Here is an 18,781-nt window from a genome sequence, read left to right on the forward strand (position 1 = left end):
TTACACCCACAAAAAATGGACCGGACCCAGAATGTTATAAATGTAGTTTTGATTTTTTTGTTTTGTTTTAACTTTACTTTAGTTTTACTTTTCTCACAGTATCTGTAACAAGAAACCTTCCAGCTCAAATCTTAACACTAACCAGTATGTTTTATGAAACATAATCGTATCCTGTCAGTGATAATATAAGATGACGGGTGACTTTGAGACACCATTAGCAGTGAATAACCACAGCTGACATATTTTGCCTCATGTACACCTTGCATGTACTTTTTTCTACATCACAATTAATTAATTGAGATAATAATTATTATAAAAAAATATGTTATGTTAAAATAGGAAAATAAAGTTAATCCCCCTTTTCTGTTTATTCCTTTTTTATTAATGTGAACCCTGCCTTAAAGGATGGCACAATGATGGACCAAGCGCCTTGAAGAAGGGGGCTGATGACAGGAAGATGAATGAATGCCAATAGATCCAAAGAAATGCCTCAGAAAGAAACAGGATCCCGAACTGATAAATATAGAATGAGGAATGTCAGAGAGAGGTTCACAGTTTTCAACACAGCTTGGCCTACTTAACAGCAAATAAACGTGACTATTAGTCATGACATTTGTATTTACCAATTTTATACCAAAATAAGTGATATGAAACTATAATTAATATTAACAATTTAGAAGGTGAACAGCCAGTGTTAGTTTAAGGTATACATCAAGCAGATTAGAAATGTTTACTATTGGTAAGGTCAAATAAGCATTTTGTTCACTTCAGGTCCTTCACCTCATTTTAAAGGCAGAGTAGGTAATTTTCTCCAGATATACTTTTTAAGATTATGGTTGAAATTGTCTTTAGGTCCTGACAGAAATGAATATTTAATGTACTCTGAAAAAGAAAGAACAAAATCTGTGATCTGTAGTGGTTGTAAACTCCAAAAAACTTTGACCAATGTCTGCACTCAGTATGAATTTTATGAACCAATCATGCCTCCCTGTCCCCCTGCTTGTTCTCTACCCCCAAGCATGCACGAGCCCACAGCATAAGCCTGTAAATATGGTCCACACTCAAAGCATGAGAGCAATGGCTGTAGTGTGTCAATGAAGAACGTGGCTTTTGAGGGAGCACAGAGGGGATGGGGTGGGTGAAGACAGAGCACATTTTTGAATGCTACTTTCAAGATCATGCGAGTTTTCGGAAATGACCAACCTCGTCTTTAACTCATGGTCACTGCACGACTCCACTGACCTCATGGTTAAAAGAGCTCAACAGCACCACCCTGTGGACAAAGGCTGAACATATACTGCATATATTGACATTCAAAGACATTAACTGCAGCTAAAGTGGCATGGATTTGGGAAGCACATGGATCATGCGTGAATGAAAGGTAAATCAATGTATATATCTTTCAGTTCATTAATGTTTGGTTGACTTCAGACTGAACTGGTGATTATAGAAACAGTCTTGACAAATATTCCTTTGGATTCTTGGTTAGATATTTTTACTGCGACACTTTTAAAAGTGTTTGAGTTAAATGCTCATTTAGTGATATGAAATCACGGACCACCGAGCAGTCAAAGAATAAACAAGAATAAAGACAACATGGACAAGGGACATAGTATTTGAGTTATAACTGTAAGTGAGCCTTCAAAATGTCTCATGCAGGAAATCAAAAACCAGTATAAATCATGTTAAAAATACTAATTACTGTACTAAAAACAAATGATTTAATAAGTCAATGGATGGGTTGTTTTCAGTCCAGTATGACAATAAACCAGCAATACAGTTTGAGTATTTGACAGAAGTTTGTCAACTCTGTAAGAACTTGTGTGTACAAGTGTGAGAGCTTCACACCAATTGTTTTTAACATTACAGACAAATGAGTCAATTAAAAAAAGATTCAAAACCTGTTTACCTTTGAACATGTCATTATTATTCATTAGCAGACAAAAAATACCCAAGAGACTTCGTAGCTCAGATTCTCGCTTTATTGGTCAACTTGATGAAAGACTACAAAACGAATTCACAAAAAATCTCTTTCAAGTAATCAAATCTGTACAAACCTAAACTGTAGGGGTTTTTTACAGCTCTGGCTCATATGAATCTGAAGAGTCATACGCATAAGTGTGTGCATGTGAGTGGGTAGGCAAGTGCTCCTGTGTAAGGATACGCCACCCTGAGGCAAAACACCCCAAGCGCAAACGCACACACATGCACACACTTGTGTTTGAGATTTTACAGTACAGAGGACAGGGAAAACAAAATACTTCCCCTCTCCACACGTACACATACATGACCCGCTGGCCGGGGTTTGCTTCCAAATTCATCAATACAGCATCTCCCACTGTCACGACACCTTGCTTTTCAGTCAAAATTACTGTACAGACAGACACTGTGGTTTCGACCTTTCCACGGGAAGAGTGGTAAGAGAGAGGGGAAAGTATAAATCTCTAATACTCTCACACAAAATGAAAACGTGCACACGTGATTTTAATGCTCACCCGTAGATGAGACGCGTTCGTCATTTTTGAACGCACGCACGCATCCACCCACGCATTCACTCAGACAATTCGTAACATTAAATGTTTTAAGAAGTACAGATAAAAAAGGAAAAAAGCCCTGGGTATAGGTTTGATTTCTGGCTGTTTGGTGAAAGAAAGGAGAAGAGAGGTAGAGAGGGCAGGAGGGATGGGTCGGAGTTCGAGGGCAATCTACGGGTGTCATTTCTTAGCTTTCCTTGGGGGAGTGACAGGGCGACCGGAGCCCACCCCTGCACCATAGAACAGCTTCTTATCTGCAGGTTTCAGAATCTGCGAAGACAAAAAGACAACAATGAGTGCATTTACACAAAGTTTACAAAAACTTGATGAACTGGACTCTTTAGGTGCATGAAAACATGCACGTCTTACTTCTCCGAGATAAACGAACACACCAAGATATTGTAATTGGGCCTCAATTTACTCCAACAAGCCTCCGTGTTCTGAACATGCCCACTCTGGACTTTGACCCAGAAATCAAATCCATGTGAAACACAGCAGAAGATCTACTGTTGTCTGCCTTCAGATATCACTGCAAGCTCGAGGCATGGCGAGCATCCTATTTGTGCCAAAAGCAAACAAAATTCCATTTTGTCATCGTTTTACACTCAAGTTTACAAACTTGTTGTCATGGTCACCAAGAAGAAGGTCCAATAGCAGCTAGCTGAAAGGAGACATACTGCCACCTCCTGTCCAGGAGTCAAGACACACTTCCATGGTATCAAATGGCCTTATCGGGCTTTAACTACAGGTCAGTTTAACTGTGCATGTGAGCACACTGAGTGACAGGAATATTATTCAGATGTTGATAAAATACTAATACAGTTAAAAACTAAAAATGTCATATTTCATATTGTAGACACTGTAAAAAGTATCACAACTTATTAACTTTTACTTAAGTTGAGGTGTCCAGGAGTACAAGGAGACTAACTGATGGGGTTTTTAGGCATGAAGGTCTCTGTTTTCATTTCAAAATGTTGGTTCTGCGAGGCCAGCTTCATCAACATCTGAGTTCCCCCAAGAGGTCTGATCGGTCTCACCTGGAATGAGCACATCAAGGTCTCGTCTACACTCATCATGGCACCGGCGTTGTCGAACTCGCCGCAGTAGTTTGGGGCAGAGAACAGCGTCACCAGCTGCCTCTTTGCAAAGAACTCATATCCGTCCTCAACCACCTGAAACAGATAGCACCAAGTTAAATGACTGTTTATAAGACGTGGGAGAAAGGGGAAAAAAAGAACATGTTTTCTATATGCAAACAATGAATCTATATGATGAGGTGTTCCAACAGTTCAAATTATTTTTTACTACACAGCTCGGTCTGCCTCTGATGCTGGAGGCTCCTGGGACTATCCACATTAATCAGCTGTTCCCTGACCTTTTCTGATAACAGCACGAACCTCGTCACTAAAAAAAGAAGTTGGATTTACGGAAGAAGGCCTCAAAACCATCGGATGGCATACCTTTAATTTACTCATCTCTTATGCTTTTCATTCCTGCTGCCTACACATCTTTTGAGGCAAGAGGTCATGTACTCACCTGATGGGCCCGACAAATGAGGTCCATGTCGTGTTTGTGTAGGAACTTCGTGACCACGTCTGCGCCAAAAGTGAAGGACACGCCGCGGTCGTTCTCGCCCCAGCCCAATACGTCTTTGTCCGGGTCGGCCCACAGCAGGTCACAGAGGAGGCCCTGGTCAGGCACATCAGTGGGACGCATGACCCTTCTCACCTGCTCCATGGACTGGAGGTCTGGGGAGAGGCCTGCAGAGGGCAAGAACAGAGAAATGTCAGCAAAGAGTCAACAGGAAGGTAGGTGCTCCACATTATGATCTATTCTTTTACTTCCTCTTTAAGTCGCTCTGTTTGTTTTTCCACACAATGATTTAAATACTTGATGTAGAGTGGACATGGATACCCATTTTGTTTCACCTAGAATACAGGCTGAGTCCTATAAACCAACCAATATATCAATAAAACACTGAGGCGCTGACTTTAATTACCCAGTGTGCATTTCTGCATCATGATATTTTGAATAAAGACATTTGCTGTTGACACACCTCTGTAATGTTTGTAAACGGAGTGGGAAAACATGGCTGCACATAGATCTTTATTTCACTGACAATTTGATCTTTCCATTGGCAGAAAATCTAAGACAGCATTTTTAACGGCGACAGTGAAAGCCCTGCAGTTGCTGTAACAGTCTTACAGGATTATCAAGATCTTTAGGATGATCTCGAATTGCTCAAAAAGACGAGTCATCTTAAACCTCACGTGATTTTCTGGGATGTGTCTGAACGTTGTTGAGGTTTAATAATCTCCTTGCGAGTGCGTGAAGCCCTTCAGTGATCAAATTAAAGAGTGGGACTTAAACTCCAACTTGGTGAACAGCTGAAACACTCGACACATTTCCTTTTGCATTATACCATTTTGCTTTCGTGAGTGAGGCTGAGTTTGCCCTCGTGATTATCAGCGCCTGTTTACATATCTTGTGTCGTCGCTTTCACAAACATGAGATAGCCTTGAGTGGCTGTGCTGGTGTCACGCTGTCTGAGGCCGAGGGCCCATTTCTTTTTTTTGATATTGTACACACAGCCGAGTGTTTTTAATCTTTAGCACAGTGAGAGAAGTGTTACTTCATGTTTGCTACTTGATAGCAAGTGTAAAAAGAAACTAAAAATACAGAGCAGCCCTGATAGCTGGACGAGAATGTGCGTGTGTAGTCAAAGAAGACGGTACGCTCCCACACAGCGGTGCAGGCCTTTGACCATGATGTTGACAGTAACAACAGTGCAGGGGCGAGTTTGTGTGTGCGCCAAATGAACTGTTTGATGAGGATACCTCCATGGCAACAGAAGATCTTCTCATCAACAATGGCTGCGACAGGCAAACAGTTGAAGCAGTCGGTGAAGGTCTTCCAAAGCTTAATGTTGTATCGCCTCTTACCTGTGGGAGCAAACGGCAGGCACTTTGTCACAATCTTATCTTCAGAGCAATAAAGCCTCAGCAGCTGTAGCCATTGCATCACATTAGCAACATTTTACATAATCCTGACTGTGAATAGAAGGGAACAGCATGTGATTAATCACTGCTGCCTGGTCACACTCCTCAGCCCCACGCCCAGTCAGAGCAGTTAACCATGTTGCAGCTTTTGTTACTGCTTACAAGTCAACTTTCCCAGTCAGGTCAGAAACTCTGATTGACTAAATATAATGACTGTTCTTCTGAGTATATACTACACGAGTACCCAGTATAAAGCTACGCTCATGTTGACGTTTGATGGGAAAACAATGTCAACCAACATTAACTGCTGACACTTTAAAAGGGGAGGCGATCTCGAGCATGACGGTAAATCTTAATGTTTATGACAGCTTTCTCTTGTAACCCTTTAGACAGAGATAAAAGAACTTGTGGTTAGGAAAAGTGTTACAACAGACAAGTGTTTCCGTAAAAAAAAAAAATGTCTGAAACATATTGAGACAACAAGAAAAGAGGAAACAAGAAAACATTCATCGTAAGATAACAAATCCTAAAACCATTTTAGTAAAGACTAAAGAAGGGGGGGGGGGTTATCTGCTGCATGATCATCAACATTAGATTTGTACTTAACTAAAATCAAGACAGTACACACTGTATAGTTTATAAAAAGATAGTTTGGTTAAAAACAAAGAAGGTTGGCTCAGCTTATTTCATAGATACAAGCCGGGAAAGCTCCAAGGAAGAACGTTTGGGAACAAACTTGGATTGCTTAAAAAAAAGCCTGCAGACTTGTGAATACGTTTTTAGAAAACATCTGGAAACTGTTGACAACAGGTTACATTAATGCATGCATTGTTAAGCTTGGTGCACGACTTACACTCGTCATAGAATCCATATATTCTGTTAATGGAGGCGCACTCGTGGTTTCCTCTCAGCAGAAAGAAGTTTTCTGGGTATTTGATCTTGTAGGCCAGCAACAGGCAGATGGTCTCCAGGGACTGCTTGCCTCTGTCTACATAGTCCCCCAGGAACAGGTAGTTGCTCTCTGGTGGGAAGCCCCCATATTCAAACAGCCTCAGCAGATCATAGTATTGCCCATGAACATCACCTGGTGAACAGAGCAGTGTGTTGGTTAACCATGTGATAATAATGCTGTGTGTATGCACAAAACAAAAGCTTAGTGACTTTGATAGAGGTACAACAACACTTGGCGCCTTGTAAATTGACAACATTTTTTACCATTACCGGACTTCCACATATAAACACTGTTATCACTGTGCTTGACTTGTGTGTTTTTGAGACTGAGATAAATAAGTGACTAGACGAGACGGAATGAAATGTGAAGATGCTGATGATTCACTTCACAGAGAAAATATAGCCAGTTACTGAAATATGTAGACTGCTCCTTTAAGGTTTCGCTCCTCATTAAGAAGCATCAGCAGAATGACACAGGAGGGCAACTCCAGGGAGACTTCAAGTGCAAAACAGCACTGCAGTGGAGAGCCAATATTATCAGTATCCCTATGGCTCTGTTATTATGTGACAAGGTCACAGCCATGGACTGCTTTCTATCCTCAAGATTTAACCACAGTATCTTTCAAATGAGATCGCTCCACAATATTGTTGACCACAGTAATAAAAAGTAATGGATGGATAATGTGAATTTGAGCATTATCATAATAGCTTTAACGGCCAGCTAAGAGTGTTTGTAAATGCTGTGTGACCTCACATGCAAATTCCCCCAACTCAAAAGAACACAAAGTAATCCTTACCACAAATCTTGAGGGGCGCCTCAAGTTCGAGCAGGATTGGCTGGCTGAGGAAGATCTCTCGGGATTTGAGGCAGAGGCCACGGATTTCATTCTCTGTCAGCTGAACATTTTTGCCAGGTCTGGAGCCTTTCACTGTAAGGATAAAAAGTGGAGCAAGAATGAGAGAGCAGTATAAAACAAATCATTTAACACAAGAGACTCACTCAGCAATACTGCAATGTTGTCGAGTTGAAATGGGAAAACACTGCCGTTCATAATTGTGTAAAGATTAATGTTCAAAATAATACATTTATCATATGGGTTTGCACAGTCAGTCCAGATGTGAAATTTGTTTCTCGTGTGGACACAGTAGCAGAAGAAAATAAAACAAAACGATGCCCTTGCAAAAATGTCTTCTGGAAAACGAACAGGAGTAAAATAAAATAAAGAAAACACATAACGCTCGCTTGTTTACAATTACTCTGGATCAATAAAGTATCTATATATTTACCAAAGACTCTTCTTCCACTTTTAATGGAGATACATGTTAACATTAACTTAAGAGTTATCCAATAAATAGTGAAAATTGTATCGACTCAGATTCGTTTGGGTTAAACACCCTGGTCTTAACTTTGCTCTCTAATATTTAATGAATTTTCTCTTATATCCTGGAGTGTCTTGCAAACGTAAAACAAAACCATGTAAACTTAAAGATTTAATAAGATAAATGTTGACCAAACATTGACTTGACCTTAGTACACAAACACGTTTGTCTCGCGCGGTAACTCTAATTTGACACTTGTAGCTCAACAAACAATTCAAATTCATTAAGAAATAATTTTGTAGGGTTTTTAAAAATGATAAATCCTTAGCGTTTCACTTTGAATAACGTCTGAGTGCGGACGTTTTTCCGGGTGGACTGAAACCTGGCTACATGTTGAACAGTTTAGTATTGTAATAAACCGAAGAGTTTAAATAAAATGTCCATCTGATGGAGATGTGTCCACACATTACTGGCGGTCAGAAGTGTTTCACTGGAAACAAACAAGAGATGAACTAAGCTGGTTAGCATAGCAGAGGAGGCTATCGTTGTCTAGCTTCTCGCAGCTAAAATGGCTACCTCGGTGAAATACTGACTTACCTTCCAGCAGACGTTGTATAATAGAGTCGATGTTCAACTTGTCGGCTTCTGCCATGCTATTCCTCTATTATGCGCAATGCCCTTTTTTACGAATATGTAGTAAATATGATCAGAAAGCGAGTCACCGTTAGCGTTAATCGGCTACCGTTAGCCCGCTAGCTTGCTAACCTTGGGGCAGAAATGGTAACCTCGGAAAATGAGGCTCGGTGTTTAAATATTAAAGATTTTTTGGCTGTCATGTAATAAAAAAATCGAATTAAATAAATTGTTTGAATTAAAAATGTCGAATTCCGTTTAAGAAGTTGTATTTTCTCGTGACTTCGGTGTTTTACGCCGTAGCTACTAGCACCATGCCATCGACACAAAAAAAGCTAGACGAGCGTTAGCTCAAAGCGAGGTTGAACGGAAGAGGTCTGGCTGTTCCTGCGCTCGATTCGTCAATTTTGGAAAGGGGCGGGTTTTTTCAAGGCCGAAACTCTCGCCGATTGGCCCTTTTCAATGTCGGTTAGCATTTACTTACGTTAAACCACAGCGTACAAACAACTGTTATTTTTTTGTATTTATGTCACGCTTTTCTTGCCTTTAATGTAAAATTTAACAAACAATGCAAGCTAGGCCGACTTTTGTCTGACTTAGCTCAAGTCGTGGCTCTTCTTTTTTGCTCTTTATTGCTTGCGCAGTACAGCGCCAGCGACACCCACGGAAGTGACCAAGATGGGAAGAATTGATGACGTATCTTGGCATGACGTCATGTCCCAGCGCCTGGCAACCAACCCGCAGCGAGTGATTCATTGTGAAGTTAAGAGATGACTTAGCTAGCTACTCTGCTAACATACTAAAAGTTAAACATGAACGTCATTTGGATGGACGTTAAACTGTCAACTATATTCGAATAATATTATTTTTTTGTATATATATATAAGACAACCATCCGACCATGAAGTTGCTCCATAAAGACATTGAAAAAGATAACGCCGGGTGAGTGACTGTTAGCATGTCAACAGGCTAACCAGCATGCTAGCAAGCAGCTGACAGTACATGTGTCAACTAAGTCTTTGTAAATGACTTAATTTACATTCACCTGTACCGACTGAGAATCGGGAGTGTTGGGTTAGTTATAATACCTTTTGCAATGTATTAGGAAACCGAAATAAAGACACCCACAAATAGCTACAGTATTGACATAGAGCTCTCAATACAGCTGTATATTTTAAGATTGAATCACACAGACTGTTTGGCTTTTAATGACTAATCATAAGCTGCCTTATTGTGAACTATGTTTTTAATGCCGATTGTATTTCATCAGATCTGAATGTGCACCACACCTCATTATGACGTACATAAACAAAAGCCAGTCTGTTCATGTTCATGCACCTCTTCAGTCAGGTGACTCTGATGCCAGAGGAGGCAGAGGACATGTGGCACACCTACAACCTGCTGCAAGTGGGGGACAGTCTCAGAGCCTCCACTATCAGGTAAACAATGCTTTCTTTTACATGCACCATGAGCCCTGTTGTGCACAGCCAACTATCAACTCATCTGTTATCTATAAGCATTGCACATTTTAGTGATATAGCATCTTCACCTGTTTTTAATTTTCCCATAAATTAAAAGGATTGGAATCTGTCATTCTAGGCACGTGTTTTGGTTTTATGCTAAAGCTTTTAAAAGTTTAGGTGTCATCCAACTTTGTTAAAACTGCAGTTTACATTTGAAACAAGTTGACTGTGTCGTAACTGTCTAGATTTGAAATGGACCAGTACAACAGGCAGCTTTATTCACACACACACACACACACACACACACACGACACGACCATTAAGGGGTACACACACTCTGTTTCCTACACACTTACTTTAGCAGTAGTTCAAATGTATATGTTGCCTCCAGTATGTCTATTTAAACATATAGTTTACTGGAACCAATCTGTGTTTGCAAATGATGTGCTTACTTTGTATTTTTCTGTCACTCTTCATGACTTACTTTTTGGTAGGTACTTCCGATACGATACCGATATTGCAGCCTTGAGTATTGGCCGATACTGATCTTGATCCAATAGCAGCACAAATCATACATACTAATTTTTAATTATTTTGTAGTGTGGAATGTTCGAAGAGGCTTGATCAAGTGATGTTACTCAAACAGAGAATAAAAGTCAACACATACTTTGTTGGATTGTGAACCAGAGCCACCTATGGATAGGATAGCTTGAGCAGAGAATGGTCTGATTATCAGATTATTTTCAGCTGATATCAGACCAATATCCAATATCAATATCGGATCAGTATACCCCTACTTTTTGGTCTTAAAAACCCACAGAGGACTATTCACAGTGAATTAGAGTAATGCCCTATGTTCCCACAGGAAGGTGCAGACAGAGTCCCAGACTGGAAGTGTGGGCAGCTCCAGAGTTCGGACGACGCTGACTTTATGTGTGGAGACCATCGACTTTGACTCTCAGGCCTGCCAGCTGAGAGTAAAGGGCACTAACCTAGAGGAGAACCAGTATGTCAAGGTCTGACATTTCTTTCAAACCTGAATTTGTAGTCCTCTCATCTCCTGAGATATATTACATGAGATTGAAAAAAGGATTTTGGGATTGAAAATAGACTATTAAGTTCATTTAGAGAGCACTACACATGAATCCTTGTCTGATACCATGTACGTGTTGTTCTTTTATTTTGTCATTACCCACTTATGAAATACAGTTTGTCTCTCTGTTAGCTCTTAAATGATAGAAGTTGTTGTGATGATGATCTTCCCTTCGCTCTTTAGATGGGGGCCTACCATACTATTGAGCTTGAGCTCAACAGGAAGTTCACTCTCGCTAAAAAGTGCTGGGACAGCGTCGTGCTGGACAGAATTGGTAAGCTCTTTAAAAACATTTCAACTCAGTAATCTTTGCTTCCGTAAGTTTGTCTTTCATCGCTACCATTTCCTTCTACACACTTTAATAACTTGTTTTTATTGTTATTGGACGTTGGCTGCTGTTGATTGTGTTTTACTCCTTTTCTGTCAGCTCTAGTCTTCCTGTTGTAACTTCAGACTACCAAGCCTTTTCCACTTGCTCCAGACCCCATCAATCATGAATCAGACGTATATTTTAAGAGCTGATTAGCACCGCGTTGCCTGACTGACAGGATGACATTTAGCTGGCTGTCTTTTCCATGCAAAAATCTCTGTCCTCTGTTGTTCATTTATTTACAGTGCCAAAAGAGAGGAAGGGTTGCCATGGGAACAGAATAGAGAGAAACAAGAAAAAAAAACAAGGGAATAACTGACAGATGGGTTCATGTTTTGAAGGAGTGAAGGTCCACTGAGTCATTGCTGCTTCAGTATGAAGTGGTTTTGTTAATTTGTTGCAACTACAGGGAATAAGTACTGATGACTTTCCAAAAAAAACGAATATTGAGATGAAATCTTTAGAATGAACACATGTATAATTTGTTGCCCTTCAGAGCAGGCGTGTGATGCGACCCAGAAGGCGGACGTAGCAGCTGTGGTGATGCAGGAAGGTCTGGCCAACCTGGTGCTGGTGACCCCCGCTATGACGCTGCTCCGAGCAAAGGTGGAGCTCACCATTCCCCGCAAGAGGCGGGGGAGCTGCACACAGCACGAGAAGGTGGGAGAGCTCTTTGTAACTGCTTGGAAGTTGTGAGCTCACAGATGGGGGGGGAACAAGTGTGCTTTTTATTTGGTAGAACTGTTTATTTGTCCTGTTGCCTCAAAGTATCCGTCGCTTCTGTTTGCAGGCACTGGAGCGGTTCTATGAGGCCGTGATGCAGGCAATTCTTCGCCACATCAATTTTGATGGTAGGACGAATGTTTAGACGTTGACACATTGACACTAACACCTGCTCCTACATGCACTTTGTTCCTGTTTCTCAGGCACATGCTCGCTCACTTTTTTTTATTGGTTTTTCCTGTCAATGCTCAAACTTGTCATTTTTATGATACCGTCTTTGCTTGTTCCTTCTTTTTATTTGTGTTTAAACAGACATTCAAATAATACAATTACTCTCATAAACATTTTTTTCCCCTCCTCTCCTCCTTCTTGCAGTGGTGAAGTGCTTCCTGGTAGCCAGTCCAGGATTTGTGCGAGACCAGTTCATGACCTACCTCTTCAAAGAGGCGGTGCGACAGGACAACAAGATACTGCTGGAGAATCGACCCAAATTCATGCTGGTCCACTCGTCATCAGGTCACAAGTACTCTCTCAAAGGTACGAGCTGCTGTTGCCTCTGAGAATAAGTAAACGTGACGAAATCAGAAGGCGAATATTTAGTCGAATCGCTTGTTGTTTTTGCAGAAATCCTCTCCGATCCCACTGTGACGAGTAGGCTTTCTGATACCAAGGTGACTGTGCAGCTCATCACTCTTTTAAGCTTTCAAACCAAAAAAAACAATGTGACTGACAGATGTTCATGTTCAGGCATCAGGAGAGGTGAAAGCCCTGGAGGATTTCTATAAGATGCTGCAGCATGAGCCTGACAGAGCCTTTTACGGGTGAGAGAGATGATGGACGCAAAAAGGCAAATTAAGCAGCTACCACTGATTTCTCATCGTAATATTTCATCCCCGCAGACTGGCACATGTGGAGAGAGCCGCTGACGCCCTCGCCATCGACACCTTGTTGATAAGTGACAAGCTTTTCAGGTACACGCTGAGGCTGTTTGCTCTTTAAAACACACATACACGTCGACTGAATCACACAGGAATGACACAGTTAGCTCTTCACCTTATACCTGATCTATTCCCGCAACACATTTGAAAAGATACATCCCCATCTTCACACACGTTTTGAGGGTTTGCCTGCGTTCTTTCAGACATCAAGAAGTTCCCGTAAGAAGCCGTTATGTTCGATTGGTGGACAACGTGAGAGACAATGGCGGCAATGTCAGGTACCGAGTGTTTGTTAAAGGCAGACTGGAGGAAAATCCTTTATCAAATAAACGCCTGATATGTTTTCTCTTTTTTTGTTTTTCTTCTTACAGAATATTCTCAAGCCTGCATGTGTCTGGTGAACGTAAGTTTGATTTAACTATTGCTCATATATGACGAAATTGTCAAGCTAGTTCATTAAAGACACTCCAATGACTGTTGTGTTATGATATCACTTTCTATTCTATCATGTGGAGTTGTCGTTTTTTTTTAATAGCTGCATTAAAGGTTACTCCGAGGAATGAGAGAAAAAGGAGGTTGTTATACGTTCACGTAGCTGCAGGGCAGTGCAAAATCAGCAAACTAAAAAAAGAGAGAGGTTCGCTAAAGTTGTAATTAATCACAACGTTTCAATGAGAGGTCTTCTTCGGGTTATTTATTTATTTTTTGTTGGTTTTTTTAATCCAAGGAATAACAAAGATGTTGATTGTATTTTGATCCTGAAAAAAAAGAACTGCTAATATATAAAATACAAAACCCAACTTTTATTTTTCATCCTCAGGATCTGTCTTTACTGATTGTTTCTTCTCTTAGCACATTACTGCCCCCAACTGTCGTTCAGCAGAATAAAATAAATTGCTTGGCGAGTATAGCTCTGAAAAGCTTTCTCCTTGACTAAATGTTTTTGAAAACTCCCTCTGCTTCCTGTTAAACGTCCTTTTTTTCTGTACAGTGAATTACATAATTCTGCTGAACGTGTGAGTTGAATAACAACATTGTATTATCAGAGTGAAGCTGTAAATGTTTAATGACTGACTGCAGGAGGAATTTATTAGTGTCATTCAGCACACAGAATTGACACCAATAAACCGAGGACTTTCACCGAACATTAGCTTTCTGTTTATTGATAACAAACTTTGTCTTTGTACCGTCACCTTATGATTTATTCTTGAACTGTGTCCTCAGAACTGACCCAGCTGAGCGGAGTTGCTGCCATCTTGCGGTTTCCCATTGCTGACCTATCAGAGCCCGAGGACAGCAGCTCGGACGATGACTAATTGGCAGATATGTAGCAGAAAGAGGAGAGGAAGGCGGTCCAGCGATGACACAGGAATTCCTAACGACAGAGTGTTGATTAACAATAAAGCTGCTGTGTTCCTGTCTACATACTCCACCTCTGCAGCAACTTGTGTCATCTACACCACCTTGTGTGACCATAGATTCAAATAATTTGATGCCGTTTTTGTTGCTTTTGGTTTGAAGGTGAGTGAAGTTCATGAGAATGCCAATAAACAGAAATGTAACATTTGTTGCCAAGTCCAAAGGAAAACAGTAATTACAGTGGCTCTTATTAAGCAATAAAATACTCAATTTTTCATCAGCAATGTATATACATATATCTTTTAATTAAACATAAGCATTTACCCAAAGCGATATTGCACTTTACTTACATTTATACCATTCATACACGAGTTGTAGTCAGTTATAAAAATATATAATTTCATTCACAAAATAAGTCATTTTCCATAGAGTGTCGAAGTCCCGCCCATTCCACTAGAGTCCCATGGGACCTTTAAACTGAACACTTGCAAAATAAATGGTCACACTGTTGATGTGAAAAATTATCGTTTAAATCCACAAACAACATATTGCTTATTCGGGGCATGTAACGACTGGGACCAGCAGATAATTACATTATCTGCATTGAGACCCATACATTTTTTACTGTAGACTCTACAGCCTTGAGTTCGACAAAGACTACATGTGCGTATGTGATGTCGGTACATCAACCCGCCCCCTGTGGCTGCCGTGGATAATACAGTCTCCCCATCAGCAGAAGTCAAACTCTCCACATGCCCTGACTTGAAATGGTTTTCACCTCTCTTGATGCTATTATTGAGAGGTGATACCGGAAACATGGAGGCGGGACATCACATCTGTTTTTATAACGGGTAATGTGGCCCAGTACTGCATTTCAACAAACTAAGAATCAAGTATGCTCAGGATTTTAAACTTGATAAGTAATAATGGACAACCACAGTTAGAACACTGTAGGTTCCTCCTGTTCTGCTCTGGCAAAGTTTCAATTTTCCTTTCAGCAGCTAGAACTAAAGTGCATCATTAGACCACTCTGTGCTTATACTTTACTCCTCCTTCCTCATGAAGTCTAATCTCGTTTCTATCAGTGTAGTCCTGAGTGCATCCTGCATGTGAACTTGATATTCTTGGCATCACTCAGTAGGACACTGGTAGGTCTTAATCCAGGCTAAATCCTCCAGTGTGCCCCAATGCAGGTAAATAATGGAGGCAATGACCATGACATGCATGATCTGGTGGCTGTTGCCCCAGTTGTCGAACAGGCCTGGGACGAAGCGCTCTGGGATCTGGATTATGTTGACCACTCCTCCCAGTACAGCAAGGGAGTCCATGATTACGAAGAGGCGAAGTGAGTCAGGGCTGCCCACCCCACTGCCGAACACCCGGAAAAGGAAGAGGATGAAGCGGAACAGGGCCTGCCACACAAATGCTCGCAGGCGCAGGACATTGGTGCGGGCTGTGGTGGCACAGTAGATGCCGTAGGTTGACAAGAGGATGTAGGTGAGCAGGGCAGTCTGTCGCAGGACTGGGTAGCAGAGAAGGGTGATGTGGATGATCGGGAGTGCGCCTGGTGATAAGAGGGAACAGCAATGTGTCTTAAAATATTCTAATTTCCTGTTAGCTTGGCAAAGCTCAGACAAAACATGGGGAAAGGGCTGCTAAGTGTCCTGAAAGAAATCCTAAATGGGATTTTTTTTTACCATTAAGCACTGTCTTTAAGAAGCACCCATTGCTGGACGTTCAGTGGTGGCAACTTTGACAATTGTCAAAAATCTGGCAAACTCTGGTTGGATTTCATATTTCCAAAGTTGAACACCAAAGCTCCATTTAAAAGTGCTTAAAAGTGGATTTCATGCCATGGATGGAGAAGGTGAAATGTTTCCCCCCTTTTCCCTGTCTTCATGCTATGCTAACAATTTTCTACCTAAAGCTTTTGAACAGGCAGAGAAATCTAGTGATCTTTTCATCTAACTCGAGTTAAAAAACTGAATCTCATTAAGTGGTGAACAAGTGGTTTCTTTTAGACAGCTTTGAGAGGGACATGCTGAAAGTTCTTTCAGTCGTTGTGATCAGCGTTGTGGAAAAGAGAAGGACTTGTGACTTTAAGAAACTAAAATTAGTGAAAGGTATTTATTGACGTTTGGAACATTGCTGTGAAACAACCTTTACTCAGGGAACACTTTTTAGATAAGCGTGAGTTTGCTTAGTTTTGTCATGACATGTCAACAGAAACTCCATGTATGCTGATCACTGAGGTTAAAGCTCTTTGAAAACGTGTTGAGTTTGTCTGACTTCAGGGACCATGTACAACATCTCTATTAATTGAGACAAGATGCATTGCATCAGATGAAGCTGATAAGATAGATTCCATCTGCAGTCCCTGGGCAGGTAGACCCACAAACAATGCAAAATACAATACACACTTAATCAATGCAAACTGTTACTACAAGATACTGTGACCAGATAATATCAAAACCACATTCTCTAACCTTAAACCTACCACCATCCCAAGCCTCCCTCTACACCCATAAAGCATTTCTACCACATGTAGGCTATACCCAAATACACACACACACCAGATTGCACTCATGACAATCCAGGATCCATTCAAAAACCACTCAAATGGACTTGGCAGCAGTAAGTGGCATAGAACACTTTCCATTAAGAAAGACATCTAAGAATCAAGGGAAAAACAGATTATATTTTCTTCTGCAACCTACCGAGGGTGTTCACCAAGCAGACCCCGAACATGTCCAGAGAGAGCAGCGTGTCATACACATGCTCTCCTCCCACATGGTTCATGAACATATGGTAGACCACCGATCCCACCGTGGGGGAGAGGCAGGCCAAGTAGTGGACCACACAGATCCAGACACTGTCCACCTCCTCCCAGGGGATACTGAAAGGCAGCAGCACCAAGAAAAGAAAAAAAGGTATGCCTGAGGTACACGGGGGAGGAAGTAAAAGAGAAAAGAGAATTGAGATGAAATCAGCTGCTGGAAATAAAAATGTATGGATTACTACAAAGGAGAGCAAGTAAAGTTTGTTTGTAGGGTTAGTGGTTGTATTCTAGGTTTATGACTTTTCTTTTTTGCAGAGCTACCTGAGGAATTTATCAGTCCTGACCTGATCGTGTCACAGACAGGAAGAATTTGCAGTTGGCTACAAGTGTTTGGGAAGTGCTCCTCAGATAATACCCAATGCTTCCTCTTAGTAAGAGTGTTAGCCTTAATGAACTTACAGGATATAAGGAGAAAATGGAGAGAGGATAGCTTTGAAAGTTCAAGGCTGTGCAGCTTTTAGCTACTGCACAAATACGCTTTAATCTTTGTATCTTTCTGTTCAAAATACGTTTGCATGTTAAATATCTATGCAAGCATGACACGTTTACATTCATGCCGTTTCCACGAGGACGTATTTGGGAATTTGCAATTAAAAAAAGGTCACACTCCTTCACAAGACCTAATTACCTGAAGGTTATTTCCAGGACAGGGATTCCCAAGACAGATTACAGCTAATACCCCATATCCTCATTACACACTCTTTTAAGTATGCTTGTAACCGGCCACAAGTGAGAGTATCGGATATCTGTGACCTGTATTGTTTCTACATCCCCTGAATGAGTTAAAAGGATACAAGTTGAGGAAAAAGTGCTCTGGGTGTTTAACTGCAGGGAATCATCCTATTTCAATGGGATATTTCAGATGCATCTAAAAACACTTTTGACGTATTTGCATTCAATCTAAATAAAACCTACTGGATGACTTTTCCAAAAACAATTTAAAAAGTACCATTCCTTTCTGGACATACCATGTGTGTAGATGTTCCCCAGCTCATTGTGCACATAGAAGAGGCTCCTGACGCACTCCTGAGCTGTGGACACCGGCCGGTAACCTGTCAGGACATATTTGTTGAACTGAAGATGCGTCGGGGTCTTTGCAAACTCCAGCAGCCGTGGCCCTTTGTAAAGCACCATCACGACTTCCTGATGCCCTCACATTTAGTTGAAAGTTCCACAACATTTACATTCCAAACAAAGCCATGCTCAGAGGACACCCGGGCACGGACATGAGGACAAACGAGCTGAAGCTCTGCTACCTGAAATCCATCATTGGACAGGTGTAATTCCAAGCAAGCAACCTGTTGAGCTGGCAAAGTGGCATGCTTTCTGTAGGACCAATCAGCAAAGGGTTCTTATCCTTAAGCTGGAGTTAATCCTTACAAATAGCCATGTGCACTGCGGCAGCTGCTCTGTGTCGTGGCTCATAAGTGACACACACCTCAGCCTTACGGTGAACATTGATTTATTCTGTATTTCCATTAGTACACTTTTGTTCCTCTTCCTCCTGCTAACATACAGCTGGGTTACAGTCATGATGACCTGAGCATAAACAATATCAT

At 41.1% G+C, this 18,781-nt stretch overlaps 3 protein-coding genes across 3 annotated transcripts; 1 reads left to right on the forward strand and 2 right to left on the reverse strand.

Annotated features, from left to right (window-relative positions):
• Positions 1 to 1,964: 1,964 nt before the first annotated feature.
• On the reverse strand, positions 1,965 to 8,813 carry ppp1cab (protein phosphatase 1, catalytic subunit, alpha isozyme b). Its single transcript, XM_079333550.1, has 7 exons — positions 8,402 to 8,813; positions 7,282 to 7,413; positions 6,387 to 6,617; positions 5,372 to 5,476; positions 4,071 to 4,294; positions 3,572 to 3,706; positions 1,965 to 2,804 (listed from the first exon to the last, which is right to left on the reverse strand). The coding sequence occupies exons 1-7, from the start codon at positions 8,454 to 8,456 to the stop codon at positions 2,715 to 2,717; spliced, it is 972 nt and encodes a 323-aa protein (XP_079189676.1). The 5' UTR covers positions 8,457 to 8,813; the 3' UTR covers positions 1,965 to 2,714.
• Positions 8,814 to 9,172: 359 nt separating this feature from the next.
• Positions 9,173 to 14,663, forward strand: pelo (pelota mRNA surveillance and ribosome rescue factor). Its single transcript, XM_079333547.1, has 13 exons — positions 9,173 to 9,379; positions 9,784 to 9,876; positions 10,766 to 10,916; positions 11,177 to 11,267; positions 11,860 to 12,023; positions 12,154 to 12,214; positions 12,462 to 12,623; positions 12,711 to 12,757; positions 12,834 to 12,907; positions 12,986 to 13,057; positions 13,228 to 13,302; positions 13,396 to 13,427; positions 14,249 to 14,663. Exons 1-13 carry the CDS (start codon positions 9,339 to 9,341, stop codon positions 14,338 to 14,340), a joined length of 1,155 nt encoding a protein of 384 aa, XP_079189673.1. The 5' UTR covers positions 9,173 to 9,338; the 3' UTR covers positions 14,341 to 14,663.
• Positions 14,664 to 14,669: 6 nt separating this feature from the next.
• paqr4b (progestin and adipoQ receptor family member IVb) lies at positions 14,670 to 18,442 on the reverse strand. Its single transcript, XM_079333556.1, has 3 exons — positions 18,191 to 18,442; positions 17,101 to 17,319; positions 14,670 to 15,947 (listed from the first exon to the last, which is right to left on the reverse strand). Exons 1-3 carry the CDS (start codon positions 18,354 to 18,356, stop codon positions 15,514 to 15,516), a joined length of 819 nt encoding a protein of 272 aa, XP_079189682.1. The 5' UTR covers positions 18,357 to 18,442; the 3' UTR covers positions 14,670 to 15,513.
• Between the last annotated feature and the right edge of the window lie 339 nt (positions 18,443 to 18,781).

This window comes from Symphodus melops, assembly GCF_947650265.1.
Source record: "Symphodus melops genome assembly, chromosome: 21".
In the NCBI taxonomy this organism is placed as follows: Eukaryota; Metazoa; Chordata; class Actinopteri; order Labriformes; family Labridae; genus Symphodus; species Symphodus melops.

Excerpts from the sequence above, each read along its gene's own strand:
- ppp1cab (XM_079333550.1), bottom strand. The coding sequence starts at position 8,456 with ATGGCAGAAGCCGACAAGTTGAACATCGACTCTATTATACAACGTCTG. Across the intron at positions 6,618-7,281 it reads GGCGCCCCTCAAGATTTGTG|GTGATGTTCATGGGCAATAC; the intron begins GTAAGGATTACT and ends TCTGTTCACCAG. Across the intron at positions 5,477-6,386 it reads ATATGGATTCTATGACGAGT|GTAAGAGGCGATACAACATT; the intron begins GTAAGTCGTGCA and ends TTGCTCCCACAG.
- pelo (XM_079333547.1), top strand. The coding sequence starts at position 9,339 with ATGAAGTTGCTCCATAAAGACATTGAAAAAGATAACGCCGG. Across the intron at positions 9,380-9,783 it reads ATTGAAAAAGATAACGCCGG|TCAGGTGACTCTGATGCCAG; the intron begins GTGAGTGACTGT and ends GCACCTCTTCAG. Across the intron at positions 13,303-13,395 it reads GACAATGGCGGCAATGTCAG|AATATTCTCAAGCCTGCATG; the intron begins GTACCGAGTGTT and ends TTCTTCTTACAG.
- paqr4b (XM_079333556.1), bottom strand. The coding sequence starts at position 18,356 with ATGGTGCTTTACAAAGGGCCACGGCTGCTGGAGTTTGCAAAGACCCCG. Across the intron at positions 17,320-18,190 it reads GGGGAACATCTACACACATG|GCATACCTTTTTTTCTTTTC; the intron begins GTATGTCCAGAA and ends CGTGTACCTCAG. Across the intron at positions 15,948-17,100 it reads CTGCTTGGTGAACACCCTCG|GCGCACTCCCGATCATCCAC; the intron begins GTAGGTTGCAGA and ends TCTTATCACCAG.